The sequence below is a fragment of the Microtus oregoni genome, unplaced genomic scaffold, assembly GCF_018167655.1.
Source record: "Microtus oregoni isolate MIOR12 unplaced genomic scaffold, Mior012 000013F_ref0000133, whole genome shotgun sequence".
Lineage (NCBI taxonomy): Eukaryota > Metazoa > Chordata > Mammalia > Rodentia > Cricetidae > Microtus > Microtus oregoni.
Genome location: NW_024543072.1, coordinates 13,030,396 through 13,047,049, shown reverse-complemented (window position 1 = coordinate 13,047,049; position 16,654 = coordinate 13,030,396). Strand labels below are relative to the sequence as shown.

Genomic DNA, 16,654 nt, shown 5'->3' with positions numbered 1-16,654 from the left:
TTCAGCTGTCAGAGGAACGAAGCTTATGGACCAGGGAAGCTGCATTTGAGATGTTATGGATCGCAGAAAGCCTTGTAAATTCAGTCCCATCACTTCAATCAAAAAATCATACAGCTGTAAAGTCCAGAGCAAAATGTAAAACCAAGTCACACATTGATATGCAGCACAACCTCATCCAAGGGGCATGGATGCATTTTCCTGTTCCTCTTGCTTGGGATTCGAGCCAAGGACCAGTAAATACCCATGTGTTCTAGGCTCTAGACTGACACTTGCTTATGTAAAGGAGCCTGGCATCTCTGTTCTTCAGCTCCTTTCAAACTTTGTGTGTTGAAACCTTAATTCCCCCAAACTATTAGGAGTCAAGACCTCAGAGGTAATGAGGCCATAAATGGAATTACTATTCCTACAAAACAGATCCCTAGATGGTTGCCATGCTACAAGAAGGTATCAACAATGATCTGGGAAATAAACACTCACCAGAAAATCCAGGGCTATGTGGAATACATTTCCAATGTCAGAAGCTGTAAGTAGAGACTGCTTGTTCATACCGTCTGCTCAGATCCAAATAATCACACAGAAACTATATTAATTACAACACTGCTTGGCCAGTAGCTTAGGAATATTCCTGGCTAATTCTTACATCTTAAATTAACCCACTTCTATTAATCTGTGAATCACAATGAAGCTGTGGCCTACGGTAAGGTTTTGGCTGGTGGCTGACATCTTTCTTCTCCAGCAGCTACATGGGATCTCTTTGACTTCATTTACTTTCTCTCTATATCCCTGTTTGGATTTCCCACCTGGCTTTACTCTACTAAGTCACTGGCCAAAAATCTTCTTTATTAACCAATGGTAATAAAACATATTCGTAGCATACAGAAAGGAATCCCACATCAAGAAGCCACTAACCTCACTAATACATTATGTAATCAAGTCAGAAAATGTCTCTGAACCTCATTTTTACCCACTGATAACCATATATGATAGTAAGCTCTAATGTGATTAAATGAAATATTCTAGCATAGAGTAAACTTTCACCAAAGTCTACTGATTTTTGAGGTTCCTAACTATAGAATAAAACCAAAAAGATTATTAGCATTACTATATGAGAAAATGGTGAGATTCAAGGTAAGATAGGATATGTTTTGGCTGTATCTATCTATAAGTTGCAGAAAGTAGGATTGTAGATTTTAGTGCCTCACATTTTTTCATTTTTTTAAAACTTGGGATCCAAAAATATGGATTTCATTGGAATATTTTAATACACAGATTTTGTTGCAATTTGCTGATCTTTACCTATCTCTGCATCTTTTCCTTACCTTTGTTTCAGGATCATGCAACAGCACCTCCCTTGACTGGTTTCCTTGTGCCCTGACAGTGGTATCTGTCCTCCTTAGTCAGTGTAATAAGGGATCTATCTGTGATGCATTTCCTACAGTCCTCTCATGCTTGTGGCAGCCATGTTGTTCTTCACTCCCAATGAACACCCAAGTGAAATTACACCTAATACAGGGGAAGTAAGATGCAGGGGCCTGCCTAACATCAAACACTTAAGGACGGGAACTTTGATATAAGTTTTAAGATTTCATTGAAAGATTAGGAACCCCATTATGAAAAAGAGAGTGTACTCAGAACATTCACAAACAACTTCCTTAAGGATTTTTGGCACCTTTAAGTTCTTCATGGGGACTTTAGGGGAGATTCCTGAAACACACGAGAGAATTTCAATTCCTCTGAAGGATCATATGGTTTCCTTTGAACTAATACAAGGTTTAGTTTTTGGAGGACAGGATGCTTCTTGGGTAGACAATGACAGGAGATGCTTGGAGGAACCACTCATCTTCTGGGTAAGTTTGGAAGACTCCAATGTCCCTTCTGGTTGAGGTAGCTTCAGGGAAACAAATACCTGACCCAATTCAACTCTGAGGACAGAAATGAAGATTTTAAAAATACCAGCCATTATAGGGCACAAGCAGATACATGCTGTATTAGTCAGACCTTTTGTTCCTAAAACAAAACACCAAAGCAAAACAACATAATGAGGAATGGGTTCATTTGAGCCTATTGATTCAGAGATTTCATTCTATCATGTCAAAGAAAAATAGGCATAACAGAGACGTTCACATCAGGTCAAGGAGAGAGAGTTGTGGGGGGGAGAAGTTGTAGGTTTTCTCCTTTCTCTTGTACTTAAGAATAAAGTACAAAGAACCCCAGTGCATGAGATGGTGCTACATACATCCAGAGAGTGTCTTTTGTGGCTAGTTAATTCTATTTGGAAATGTTCTCACAGATACACCCAGAGCTATATTTTATTGATCTCCTAACTGTTTTCCATCCCATTAGGCTAATAAGATTACCATCGCAAATCTACCACCACTATCGTGACAGCAAAACAAAACACACCTCTTGAAAACACTACATTCTATTCCCATCCCCACATGCTAGTATCCATTTCATAATAGAACATTCACCAAGTCATCTCCAAGAGCTGCTATGATCTTAACAGTGTCAACATTGTTCAAAACTCCAACCCCAGAATTCTGAGACCAAAGACAAAATAATATCCCGTAGTTCCTATTTAGTCAGAAATAAATTACACATTTTCATGATCCAATGGCATAACTCACACAGTCTAATTCCAAAGGGAACACACTACAGTATGTCCATGAGGGTATTCCCAAGAGGGACTAGCCAAGGGGAAACATGTACCAAGAATATTGGTGGCATCAGTCCAGAGGCTGGGAGCATGTGTTAAAGGGAAAATAGCCATTAGTGTAGAGACTCTGAATAGAAACTAGGAGCGGGACCAAAGCAAGACTAAAACCCAGCAGGGAAGCACTAACTTTTAAAAGCCCATTGATGGGTTCTGGAGCCATAACGATGTGGCATGAGACCCAGGCTCCAAAGAACTAGTCCCTTGCAGGTTGCAGCCTATGAGGCCTCTCTCTTAGATTGGGTATGCTCATGTCCTTTCCTTATCAAATAGATGTTTCCTGCTCCTTCCAGCTCTAATGCCCAACATCACCACCTTGACCCCAGCCTTGCATTTCCACCTATCTTCTCAGTGACTGCAGGAATCCTGACTCCTTGATGGCCTCGCAGATTGCCTACATGACCTTGAAACTCTTGAGTGTGGCACACACAACATTAACATCAGATGGAGGACATTAAGGTCTGTCACTGACAAGGCTGAGCAGTAATTAGACCCCCTTGGGTCACAGCTATAGTGACTTCTGTGTGGCTGGTTGCTGAACACTGAGAAATATTATTTTTCTAGATGGCCTTGTGTATGCGGAGTTTCCAGAGTTCTCTTTCGAAACAAACTCGTCTTTCAAATAAGTTAAAGCTCTACTCCATGGAGCTTAAGATGGGTGGGTTCCAGTCAATTCCCGAGATGCTTTTGGGCATCACTCACACTGTTCAAGGCAAAGTAGCTATATATATTCTCCTTAGTGGCCTTCAGTAGACACACTTTCCTGGGTTCCAACTTTACATATCCTTCATTCCTAGACAAACTGCAAGCTTTTTAGACTCATAAACGATGTTTTTGCTACATTTTACTTATTTACTCTGTGTGTGTATGTGTGTGTGCATATGTGTGTGTATGCATATGTGTGTGTGTATGTGTACCATGGGACACTTGTAGATGTCAGAGGACAAATGGTAGGAGTTAGTTTTCTTCTTCTATCATGTGGGTCCCAGGAATCAAACTCAGGTATCAGACTTGGCATAAAGTGCCTTTACCCACTGAACCGTCTCAACAGGTCTCAGACTTTTCTTCTGATTTCTGCTCATGATAATCACTGTGGACTTGGCTAAAATCAGCCACCAGTATCCACATGGCAGCCTGAACGCTGGTATGCCTTGAGATTCCTTTTCTCATATAACATAGCTCATCTGTTTTAAGGGTAGCCTTACCAGGTCTTGTGACAAAGGTAAGAAGCAGGCCATTCCTCACCAGCATTCAACACGAATAGCCTCTTCCCTAAGTTATGAGTCTTCAATTCCATATGAAACTTCATGAGTCCAGTGTTCACTGTCTGCAACCCTATTGACATTCTGGTCTTTGGAAGTCCCACCAGAATCACTAAGCCCCTCTTCCAACACTCTAGGAATTCTCTCGCCTGCATTTTTAAGTGGTTCAATGCCCGCCCCTCCACGTGCCGAACCAGTTCCTAAGGCTTCTGAATCACCTGGTTAGGTTTCATCACAGCAATGGCCTGACTTCCTTAGTACCAATTTTGTATGTTAGACATTTCATTGCTGCAACAAAATGCTTAGCTAGACAACTTAAAGGAGGAAATGTTTCTTTGGGCTCACAGTTCCAATCCTCGGTAGCAGGGAATGCGTGCTGGAGCAGAGCAACATCCATTAAGGTGGCTAAAGAGAGAGAAAAAGACTGGTTACAGAGTGAGTTGTCTTCTTTTTCTTCCTGTATTAAACACAGGCTCCCAATCTATGCAAAGTCACCCACAGCTATCCAGAACACGTATTCCTCCTTAATTAATGTCCTTAGGAAATACTTTCTGAACATACAGGGACGTATGCTCCACTAATCTATGTCTTCCTCAGTATAATCAAGTTGACAATCAAGATAAGCCATTATGTCCTCACATTTACCTGTATATAGAGGCCACCACAGACAAGGCAGTGTATATAGAGCTAAGTACACCCATTGGTGCCCATGCCACTATACTCTGGGACAGAGAAAACCAACCTAGCCCGGTGCACAAGTGTATCTGCATCCAGCGATGCAGGCACTATAGCATCATCAGTAGAGTAAGTGTATGCTCACTGACTCTGGGACCACACACTTAAATTTTCCTACATGTAACTCTGAGTTAACAATATCTACCTTGAACCAATGATCTAAAAAGAAGAGAATTTCTGTATAAAAGGTAAAGTTCCTGGAAATTGATACATTATCAATAAAATGGTTACTGATGTGAATATGATTGAAGATCTTATATAGAAACAAAACATCTTGAAGAATGGTTGGCTTTTATGCATATTTCAGAGACTTTGGTAAAAAGTCAGGATCTATAAATTCTTCATTGAGTTTTAAAATCACAATTGTTTATTTATCTGCTTAGTGTGATGGTCAGAGGATGCCTTGCAAGAGTTGGTTCTTCGCTTCCACTTTGGGGCAGTGATGACTGAACTGCCGTCTTCAGACTTGGCAGCAAACACTTGCACTATATGAGCCATCTCACTGGCCTGAAAAGCCAGGATTTTAGAGTAAGAGAGTTAAGGGATTCATAACAACAGGGTTGGCTCTGTGCCCTAAGATACTCGGCAGGAAAGAAGCCACGTTCCCAAAGATAAGCCTTGTTCCTTAGCAGCTGATTGCAAAGCACTGCTTGGTTGATTGTTATATTGAAGCTGTGCACTGGGCAGAAATACCCTCAAGCAGCTTCTTTCTTCCTCTGGACCCCGTTCTCCAGCTCTGCATCACCCAAGCCCACAAGTCCTTGCTTTTTCAATGCTACATGCGTGCACTAGACAGGGCAAACAAGTGTGCATAGATGTAATGCTTGTACCTGAGCATGCCCTATGTCAATGTGTCCAGGTATATATTTTTTGAGTGTCAATGAGTTTCACTATATTGGTGAATGCTTTTTTTATATTTTTTCTTTTTGAGCTTTGATATCTAGTTACTCCTGGAAACTGCATGTTAGAATCTGCCAGCCATTGAATATACTTTGAATATTGTTTAATTGCTCACCTAAATAGTCAGGGGGGCCTGTTTGATGCCCCTGTTTCAGAGTCTGACCATCGTCATTTCCCATTTCCATGGTTCAAGATTCTCTTGCTGCAAAGAAGATTCCTGCTGCCGTTGGAGCTCAGTATGTAGTTCAGACTCTGGGGCTTCAGTTATTAGACACTACTAACAATTACCCTTTCCCCTTTGTAGGCAGTGCCTATAAACTTACTCACTACATCCGGGCTATGTCCTATTCTTTCATAATCCTTTCTGACTAAAATACTGCTGAGAGAGAAAAATAAAGCAATGATTAAGGTTATTGACAAGGAAAAGAGCTATTATCGAGAATCTCTGGGTCTGAGGATAAGAATGAAGTATAAATTCATTTGTTTCAAACAAGTAATGGTATAAAATGAGACTTCTCTGAGTGTTAGAAAAGAAATGCTGCCTCATTTACTATGATTGCAGCCAGCAAAGGCTTAGATTAAAAAGAGAAGTTAAAATTATTAAGCTTTATCTGATCATGTTTTGCTAAACCTAGGAGCACAATACAAGGCTTTAAGATACAGGCGCTCATTCATGAGCATGCATTTTTGAAAATGAAGGTTTACTGAAAATGAAGGCAGAAGCACAAAAGAGCCAAGTTACCATATCAAACATTGTCCTTCTCTTATTATGTAGGATGCTTAATTACAGTTAAGATGTAATTATAATATGTAAAAATGTTGAACTTTGTATAATGGTTCCTTATATAATACTAAACAAAGAGGGCATTAAATGAAGAAGCAGAAGCCACAAAAAGTAAATACCCAATGTATGTCAAGGCCATTAGTCCTGGCGGTCCTTTCCTTTTTTTGGGTGTCATTGCTCCTGTCAGAGCTTGAAGATATATGATTAAGTATGGAATTACTTTTGCCTTGACATGATTTGTGTTGTATAGAATCTAGGAGCGGGACTTTTTTTTTTTTCCTTAAAAAAGCAGTTTAGAGGGTTGTTACAGCCTCCCTTGTCTGGCCCCAGCTGTCTCTCTAGAAAATATTGGAAAGTCTCTCCTCTGGTCCCATCTCCTGTCTGAAGACCTTGCCCCCATATGGAAGAAACTTATTTTACTGCAAAGGTGGAAGAGCAAGGGCCCAACATGGTATTCTTCCTTGGGTTTTCAGCAGTTGAGATCTTTATCATGAAAACCGACCTTCCCAGGTCATCCTGACTTATCCAAAGCTCTTTTCTCCATGAAGTTCCAGACATCAAAGGGAAGGCTGAAATGTTTCAGCGAGGCTGAGAAGTACAGACATCATGCAGGGAGTGGAGGAATCCAGTACAGTAAGTGGGGGGATATGTCCTTGAGAGAAAGAAAACACAGACCTTGCAAAGGGCACGCACTGAGAAGTCAAGATTGGGGTCCCGTGCGATTTAGGCATGCAGATATAAGGGTGTTCTGTGACCAGACCAGAAGGAACACAGAGATGAGAAAAGCAATACAGGCAACTGTCATGAGAAAAGGTACCCATAATGCACTGTGTGCCACAGTCCAGTTCTCCCCAAGAGCTTTCCAAGAACTCACTCTTTTCAACGAAGGTGATCAACTAACCAGAATCTGGAACTGCGCCCAGGCTGTCCTCTTGCTGCCTGCTGGCTTAGATCCATGGACACTGGATAAACACAGGATAAAGAGGGCATGGTATATCCCCATGTCGACCTGAGACCCACCTGGGGAGAAGAGTGCCACCAACAATTGTGTACAGTGGCAGACAGAATTCAATACTTAAACTGTGGCACACCCAGAGACAGAGTGCACTTTAATCCCAGAGAATAAGAGCATTAGGAGCAGACAAGTTTTATTATTAAACAACTTTAATCCAAATGCTGATTATTATTTGCAGTGTCTGAAGGCACAAAATATACCTAAAATGTATGGAAGAGTCTAAACAGAGTTATAAATCCACAGAGCAAAGCATGAAAAAGATACATTCTGAGCTGACACAGATAGCTGGGGTGGGAGAATATAGGCTTTGTTCTTGTCTCCCCCTAGATAACTTGCTTGATATCAATCATTTCCCCTCATGCCAAGGATAGGGAAATTAAAAAATGACATAAATATGGTAAAAATAACACTGGGAGGTATCTGGAACAACCAGAAGCATTATACCTTTCTTGCAAAGATAATCTCTTTCTCCCTCTCCTTCTCTCTTCCTCCCTTTCCCTCCTCTCTCTCTCTCTCTCTCTCTCTCTCTCTCTCTCTCTCTCTCCCCAACACACACACACACACACACACACACACACACACACACACACACAGAGAGAGAGAGAGAGAGAGAGAGAGAGAGAGAGAGAGAGAGAGAGAGAGAATCTCTACTCCTAAGCAAAGACACCCATATCCATGGCATACCAAAGAAACTAGGTCATCTTTGGGATACAGACAGGTGTAAGATAAGGCAGTGAGACCAGAGTTTGATTTTTAAATGACTATATATATGAAAAATTAACCCTCCAGTGCAAGTTGCCCAAAGAGCTGATGAAATGAAAACAAAGCCTATGCAAGCTAGGTAGCCCACCTAGGTTTTGCCATGCACACCTGTCTCCATGGTCCACACACTGACTAGGGAAATGCTGATAAATCACTCTAGTAACACCAGTATCATGGAATTCCCAGTAGCCAATGATACATAACTGTGAACAGTGTCTTGTTTTGTTCTGGTGCTTTTAGCTGACTCTGTGATACAGTAACTTCTTTATACTCGTTAACATCATTAGGGACTTTGGGAAATAAATTCATCCTGGGCCAGTAATTACCTTCATGAATCTATCTCTCAACTAACTCTACAAAAATATAGAAGTACAGAAGAAGTAATAGACAGAATGGTGTGTTTCTCTGTAACCACAGACCAAGATCTTAACACCTCAATTTGTAGTTCGAGTAGGAGCTCTATACTTTTGGAACTGGATGGGGTTATGTTCTACATCCCAGCAGTGTAGGAGATCAGAGACACCTTGGTCTTCAAAATGGGAGGAAGCAGCTTACAGTGATACAGCTCAGATTCCTCTGGAGGAATCATTGCTGGTTCTACAGTTTAGTTACCCCACAAAGGGCAATGTAGAGAGGGAAGATCCTTAGGTTAGCCTTGTTTTATCAAACAGGACTTCCCTGCAAATTCACCATCTCAGAGGATAGAAGATTCTTCCAGCCTGAAGGATCCCTGCTGTGGGCTGGTTTATTGTCTGAGGACTCCTGGTGTTGAAAACACAGTAATTCTGGAGAAAGGGCTAGTGCTGAGATCTGGTCCTGTTTAGCCAACTTTATAAAGCGCTAAAGACATGTCTTTAAGGACTATGGACAGCTTCATTAGGGCACATGTCTTTAAGGACTATGGATAGCTTCATTAGGACTCCTCTTGAAAGAGTCAAGCTAATTCCCTACGTGGTCCTTCTTGTTTATCCTCAATCTCCCCATAATTTGGAGAAAATTCCCCTAACTCATTTCAGTGGAAGCCTTTTACCTGTGTACTTCTACTCCCTGTGTCTGTAGCTACTTTTCTTTTGATCAGAGCTATCCAAGCAAACAGTCTTTACCTGGTTTCTTACAATCCATATGTCATACAATCCATATGACAAATTCAACCTATAATAAAGGATGTCCCACTCAGGACAGTCCTACCTCTGCCTAGATGGGGTTGCCATCACTGACTGATTCTCCTAAGTAGAAAGAGTTTTTTTTTTTAAAGACCAATAATATGCTGTTCAAACACATTGATATCAAAGCCTCAGAGACTGTGACCTCAATATGGGCATCTTTTCTGAGGCCTTGGGGACAGCTGCATGCTACACACTGTGACACACAGTGACCTCAGCATCTTGAGCCTGATTGTCCAGCGCCATGTCTAGGGCAGGTCAGCCTACAGGTCAGGGACCAGATGGGTCCACACAACCTGGGCTCCAGACTCAGGCACACACTGAATCCACCCAAAGACACCGAAGGAATAATGAGGGACTTGTAAGGAAGGACAAGAGGGAAAGCTGTTGGCACAGCAGCAAGCGGCATTCGGGGCTCCTCCACGTCTTCTTTCCTCCCCAGCAGCCAGGAGCTTCTTTTCCGATGGTCCTTCCTGCCCTCGAAAGGGTCCAGGAATAGGGGGCTCCTTTGGCACTTCAGAATGATCACAAGTAATTTGCCTTTTTATTCATATAGAACAAAATTTACAAAGTCATTCATACAGTTTTTGTTGGTTTTTTTGTTTTTTACTGACTTCGAAAATTGGGAATATTCAAAATACACTTTTACCCCACTCCATTCTGTCATTATTTACATTTATGTACAAGAAAAATGAAAGAGTCCGTGTGTGTGTGTGTGTGTGTGTGTGTGTGTGTGTGTGTGTGTGTATGTGTGTGTGTGTGGTCTGTGTTGTCATTTTCTTGTATTAAAAAGCTCTGCTGGTCGGGTGGGTGGGCAGACGGGCAAGAGGGCAGGCGACGGTCAGATGGAGGTGCCATGAGAGGTGTCCAGAGCCTCTGGAAGGACACCTCCAGGCACGGGCTGAAAGGACATGGGGATTGGGGTCTTCACAGGGCTCTGTCGGAACAGTCCTCCGTTGGGCGACCTGTGTTTGCACTGAATCGTGGGCATGGTGGCTGAGCTGCTCAGTGGCAGTGGCAGGTTGCTGCTGGGCCCTGACGACAGTGTCCGGCTGGTGCCATGGCTGCTTTGTTCAGGCAGAAAGGTGCTGACCGAGAGTTGGGTGTTCTGATACTCCCGCGTGGGCTCCAAGGCTTGGCTTGGAGCCAGGCCCCCCATCTCCAGGGCAGAGAGCTCAATGGATGCTGGGGAAATTTGCTTGTGAGCAATGTCTTCATCCATGAGGCTATTGATGCGTCGGTGCACCTGTTCCAGATTCACCTCTTTGTCCTGAAGAGAAAGGACAGGAAGGTCAACAAACATCTGTAGAGTGGACTGAGGTCAGCTTTGCTGCTAAATCCGGATACCTGGAGCTACCAGCCTGTTCAGCTTGCCAGACAGAGTATCCCTCGTTGTTCCCACCTTCCCTCAATCAGATGGTCAACTCTTGGCTATCTGGGGAATTCATACCCGAGAACACTAATCTTTGTAAAATGATGACCCCGACAGCAGGCATCAGAAGCCTTTCTCTTCCACAATGCACTCAGCCTAGAATCTCTGGCACACCCAGGGCAACCCTATAACGAGATGCTCTAAAGAATTGGCTGAAGCAGGAAGAGATAAATAGAGTACCAGGGAAATAGAAGAAGTGATCTTGATCCCTAATATGCCCCATGCATTTGCAGTTTGAATCCACAGCTTCCTAGGCTTGATACTGTCACCCTTGCCTTACACAAAGAGGAACAGGGTTAGAGTAATTCCACTGCCTTGTGAGTCACCAACCCCACGAGTGTTAGAGGTTACTTAGAAGTCAGATACGGAAAAGCAACACTGGCCTACCTGACCACCTAGTTTGTGTGTTTGTGTGTGTGTGTGTGTGTGTGTGTGTGTGTGTGTGTGCAGAATCTCTAGTTCATCCCAGAGGGTAAAGCATGCCCCATCTGGCAAATAGGGCATGGTGTTTAAGTGGGGAGAGGAGGGGCAGTGAGGTATCAAGAAGACTTGAGGCTTCCCAAATGGACGATTCTCACCCAAGACCCTTTAGTTTATTTATATACTGAAGAAAGAAAATAAAAACTTTATAATTCTTCTCAAGTAAACTGATGCTACATCTTCAATGCTAAAATGAATCAAGGTGGTCGCTGTGCTTGAAAGCTCAAGGGAAATGCTGCCTGCTCCCTCTGTCCCACACCATACCCCACTGAAGTGGACAAGTGACAAGTGTCCAGGAAAATAGCTATTCCACCTCCCATGAGGGTAGAAGCTGCAGAACCAATTGTGGCTTTGTGGGTGTCATTGATCTAGGAAAGATGGTGGCTACATCTGGCCCTTTCTGAAGCCAGACTCCAAGAAAAAATATTGAGTCACGATTTATTTCTAAAATACAATCTTGCCAGTGGTCTAGTGTTCAGAGCACGTGAGAGGGAGGAATAGAACCTCTGTTCAGGTTGTAGGTATTTTAGAAACACCACAAGATGTAGAGGCTTTGATATGCCTCCAAAAAGAAAAAAAATATCATGCAAAACAGAGGTTATCCCAGTGACTGATTATTTTGAGCTCCTATGGGATAAGGGATAGGGCTCCCCATTAGAAGGTCATTTGGGATCAAGAGCATAAGCCCTCCTCCTTTTTCATGATGCCAATCACAAAGACAATACTAGGAAGACTCAAGACAGCATTTCTCAGGTGTGCAAAGAACTAAAGAACCCTGTCATTCACTCCTTGACTCAACAGTCTTTGCCGGGGAAAAGGAGATCACTGCTGTCTAAATGACCATGAGTTCAAAGCTGGCACACTGGGCCTAGCTTCTGGAAAGGCACGTACAGTGGTTTCCAGAACATCTCCCGCAGCAAGAACCCTGACAACATTCATAATACAATGAGGAACTCATTGCAGGCCAGGAAGAAACTGAATAATAAAGGAGCACACTGGGCAGAGGGTGAGGGAACATTGTGGAAATTGGCTTGTTGTCATAAATGGAAATGACATTGGAAGTAACTGGATGGCCACTGAATAACACCCAGGATTCCAGTGATCTGAAACCACCCAATATGACTCAGCTCATCAGTGCTGGGAAGCTGCTTATGAGATAAGAATACCTCTGAATAGCAAGTGCCATAGGAAAGTGGGAAGAAATGGGTGAGATGCTATCCACTACTTTGTCTGTCTCAATACCATTCACAAGATTCTTTTATTAGCTCCTTCAAAGATGTGTAAGCTGTAAGTGCTCCTCAATTAACAGTGTTAAATATTAACAGACTCACAGCCAGTTGAAAATAGCCCAAGTTAGCAATGTAATCACCGTAAGTACCAGGCACCCTCACTTCAACAATATGGCGCGTTGGAGAGCATTGGCATTTTCTGCTTGTGTTCTGTAGCTGGGACTGCGGCTCTCTGCTGCTTCAAAGTGTTTGCCCAGAAAAAGATTAAAACATTAAAATGTAGTTTCTGCTGATTGCATTCTGCTATTGTACTATGGTAAATGGGAACTATCATAGTTGAACCATGGCACATTAAGAATAATCTAAATATAGCAAACCAAATCAAAGAGATTTATTAATTATTTTGTACCATGGTTGACCTAGCACAGAGCAACTTTCTCCTCAATGTATGATTTATCTGTCTTTCTGTTTTTTTCTTTGCTTTATATAAAGAGAAATGTTTCCATTCTTTACATAAAATTTTTAAGATAGTATCTTATGCCTATTATTTGGGGGGTTAGTGACTTAGATTCCCTCATTTTTGATGGCTTTTTGTTTGTTTGTTTGTTTTTGTTTTTCAAGATAGGGTTTCTCTTTAGCTTTGGAACCTGTCCTGGAACTAGCTCTTGTAGACCAGGATGGCCTCAAACTCACAGAGGTCCACTTGCCTCTGCCTCCCGAGTGCTGGGATTAAAGGTGTGTGCTGCCATCACTACGATGGCTTCTTAAATAATCCATGGTTCATCTATAAAGAGTCACTTGCTTTGGGAAAATTGCTGCCTTCACTCCGTAATGGTGTGGGTGGCAGGTAACATTCCCCGGTGAACAGACAGTACTGTCATACAAACAAGGTCATTAGTACATGGTGAAAATCCCGAAAAAAAGAGACTCGGAGAATAGGTGGAGTTTCATCCAATAGCTGTGGTACCATACCCAACCATCCGTGCTGTGGCCACGCTCTCAGGGTCTGGGCCTCAGGATAAGCCCTGGCTCTGCTCATCATCAAACTTAGATTTTCAGCCTTTTCACAGCTCCCTGATCTGCAATGCAGCTTTTGACATGGGATATGGCCCCTTTGTCTGAACCAACCAAAGTCAGCGTCGGAACTCAGCTGGTGAATGTTTCAATTCACAGATTATTTTCATCCCAAAATGCAACCCCCAAAAAGGGTGGAAGGTGGAGACACTAGGACAGAGTTTCAGATGCTTTTAGGGTTCAAGGCAACAATATTCTCTTCCCTACAGCCAGCAAAACTTGGAGAAGACTAGACAAGCCAGGTGCCCTGTCTACAGCCTATGGTTCCAATAGAAGGAAAACTGATGAGCCGTGTTGGGGGTTTCCTTGAAAGAACCTATTCGTTACATAACCTTGCCTTCTCTTCCTTTCCGTTTTATAATTCAGTACCGTAAGGCGCCCATCTGGAATGGAAGACTATTTGCAACAGGCAGGAATCAAGCTGTCTTGGCTCCAGCTGTGTTCACTATGGATTCTGTCAACTGAAGGGAGAGCCCTGACCTTTCACTTAGAGTCAGCTAAGTACTGGGTCAGGGCAGGTACTCAGAGGGTAGGTCCTGTTTTTCAGGCCTTGGAAAAAAAGAGCTAGGAGAATGCCCCAGGGAGACAGGGCTCTGAGAGTCTCAGACAGACAGGAAACAACACTCTATACCCAACGCCAGAGCAACAAACATTGGCTGATGCAGTGTCTCAACCAAAGTCCTGGGAAGAAAAATGTGAGCAAGGGAAGCCTCTTATCTGGAGTCTTCAGCATTGACATTCAAGGCACAAAATGGGAAGCAGTAGCAGTCTGGAGTGGAGAGAGGGCACAGTTAATAACCTAACCTTCTAATACGGCTCTGGGGTCAAGAAGCATCAGCCTATTAAAGACTAACCCAAGGAATGGGTTATTTCTTTTCATTTAAATTTTGAGGATTTTATACAATATATTTTGATCATATTCTTTCCCCTCTTCCAACTTTTCCCAAATCTTTCTCCACCTTCATGTTCTATCTTAAAAACATATCAAAACATTCCAAAAGCAAAACCAAAATAAAACAAAGTATACTTGCATGCACACACACACACACACACACACCACCACCACCACCACCACCACCACCAATAACAACAACAGCAACAACAACAACAAAAAATGTGGAATATGATTTGTGTTGTCTGTATAAGCTGAAAGAAAGATCTTGAATGGTTTCTTAACCCAGTGTATTTTTTTCCTGTCTTAAATTAAGGATGGATGAATCCGTTGTAAGCAGTGTGAAGCCATGCAGGGCAGATCAACTCCCAATTGTGGTTATCTATTAGCCTTTAGCCTTCCTATGTCAGGATACACAGAAAATGTTCACACCAATTGAAGAAATTTTCCAGAGAGAGCTTCCCATGCCAAATGGCTGTCAAGAATCCAACTTCCTCAAATCAGTTGGCCCTCCTTCTATTCAAATTTTATTATCCCAGTAACACCAGGACCCAGATAAACCCTGGGAGAAGAGGGGTCCATCAGGAGTATCCTGTACTGGTTGGTTAAGTCTAAAAGAAGATGAACAGAACTGGCATAAATGCTTCCTGACCTCCCTGGAATTGAAGGCAGCCTGCTTCCTTAAGGATCTCAGCATCCTTAAGCTGCCTGCTTCTGTGGCTTAGTCTGAGAGCTAGAACAGAGGGGCAAGAAGCACACGGCCACCTTGCTTGGGGTCTTTGTTCTCTCGTATTACCTGGGCCACAGATTTAGCACAAGCAAGGTCATGTCTGCTTGGATCTTATGGGTCTCTGACCAAGGAAAGGAAGAAGTAATCAGCTTAAACAAGGAAAACAGCAGGGGTGACTTGAATAATTATCCCTCTTTCAGACAAAATGATGCATTCTATAATGTTATGCAAATCAAATAATGGGTTTGGTTTTTTTTTTTTTTAATGTGAACTATATCAGTTCACATCCTCATTATCCCAAGGCTTCAGTGTTCAGCTAGGTAATGACAGCTGTGGAAAGAGATCTGGGAACTTATGGCTGCCTTCATTAATCTACCATAGGCAACTGACCTAGTCAAACATCCCTGAATATGACATAAAATTTACTGACTGCATTTACCCACGTATCAGCTGGATTCCAGCTCTGCATTCTTCACCCCGTATTAAGGATGGTGGCAGATGCAGAAACCGAGGTTACCAGGGAACCTCTCTCAGGCATTCTCGAGCAGAGATAAAGTTCTGTAATTAAGCCGCTGTTCAGCAATGTGGAAATAATACAGTGTATTGGAAAACGGTAATTAACTAAACTATCATCTGTGTAACAGCATGTTACACATGGGACTCATTAGAACCAACTTTGGAATCCAACATCTCCCACTTTAAGGTGGGCAGGAATAAAACTAGGGCTCAGGGACCTCCCACCTGACCTGGCTGGTTGTTGGAAACATTCTCCTGTTACCACTGAGACCCACCAGGTGGTAAATGGTACCCAACGGATGGGAGCGATGCCACCAACACAATTCCTCTTAGATGTTGCTAGAAATTGAGTTTGGGTCTGAGAGTTGTGATTAGGTGGAAACAAAGAGTTTGAATTTCGAGACAATTAAATGAGCTCAGGGGATATCAATCATTCTGTGAAGCATTGTGGGGGAGTGTCTAAGCGCCTCCCTCTCCAGTTTTTCCTGTTAGGGAAATGAGAGGCACCAACAAACCCTTCATACATCAGATAGGAGCAGCAGGACCCAGATGGATGAGCCTCGCCTCGCAGTGAAGTGACCTGCTTAAGATGACACATGAAGAATGTAGTATTGGGACCAGTACACATGTCCACCGAGATCCAACCCTGGGGTTCTTTTCTACCACGACAGGCTCACCTTCTTCATCATGGAAGGTTCCTGTATACCCTGGCAGAAAGATGATGGAAGGTTTTAACCCTTGGCAGGATATCAGAAACGAATGCGGAAGTTTTGTAAAGTATAGTTTTCCAGATCCTCTTATGAAAACTGGGGCCGAGCATCTGTACTTCTCAAAAGCTCCAGAATTGATCATCTCTGATATGCAGCCAAAACTGGAAGTCATTGATCCAACTGCAATGATTATACAACAATTTAACATTTAATAACATTTTCTTTATATGAGCCCAGACTAGTGTGCTCATTCAATA

The 16,654-nt window shown here is 42.6% G+C and overlaps 1 protein-coding gene across 2 annotated transcripts in view; it reads right to left on the bottom strand.

Moving 5' to 3' along the window:
- Positions 1-7,556: 7,556 nt before the first annotated feature.
- The window catches only part of Grid1 (glutamate ionotropic receptor delta type subunit 1), a 748,494-nt gene continuing 739,396 nt past the window's right edge, over positions 7,557-16,654 (bottom strand). For both annotated transcript variants that reach the window (XM_041662801.1, XM_041662802.1), the window contains exon 16: positions 7,557-10,604. In XM_041662801.1, coding sequence (XP_041518735.1) covers positions 10,176-10,604 — 429 coding nt within the window. In that variant the 3' untranslated portion in view covers positions 7,557-10,175. The remainder of the gene's footprint in view (positions 10,605-16,654) is intronic.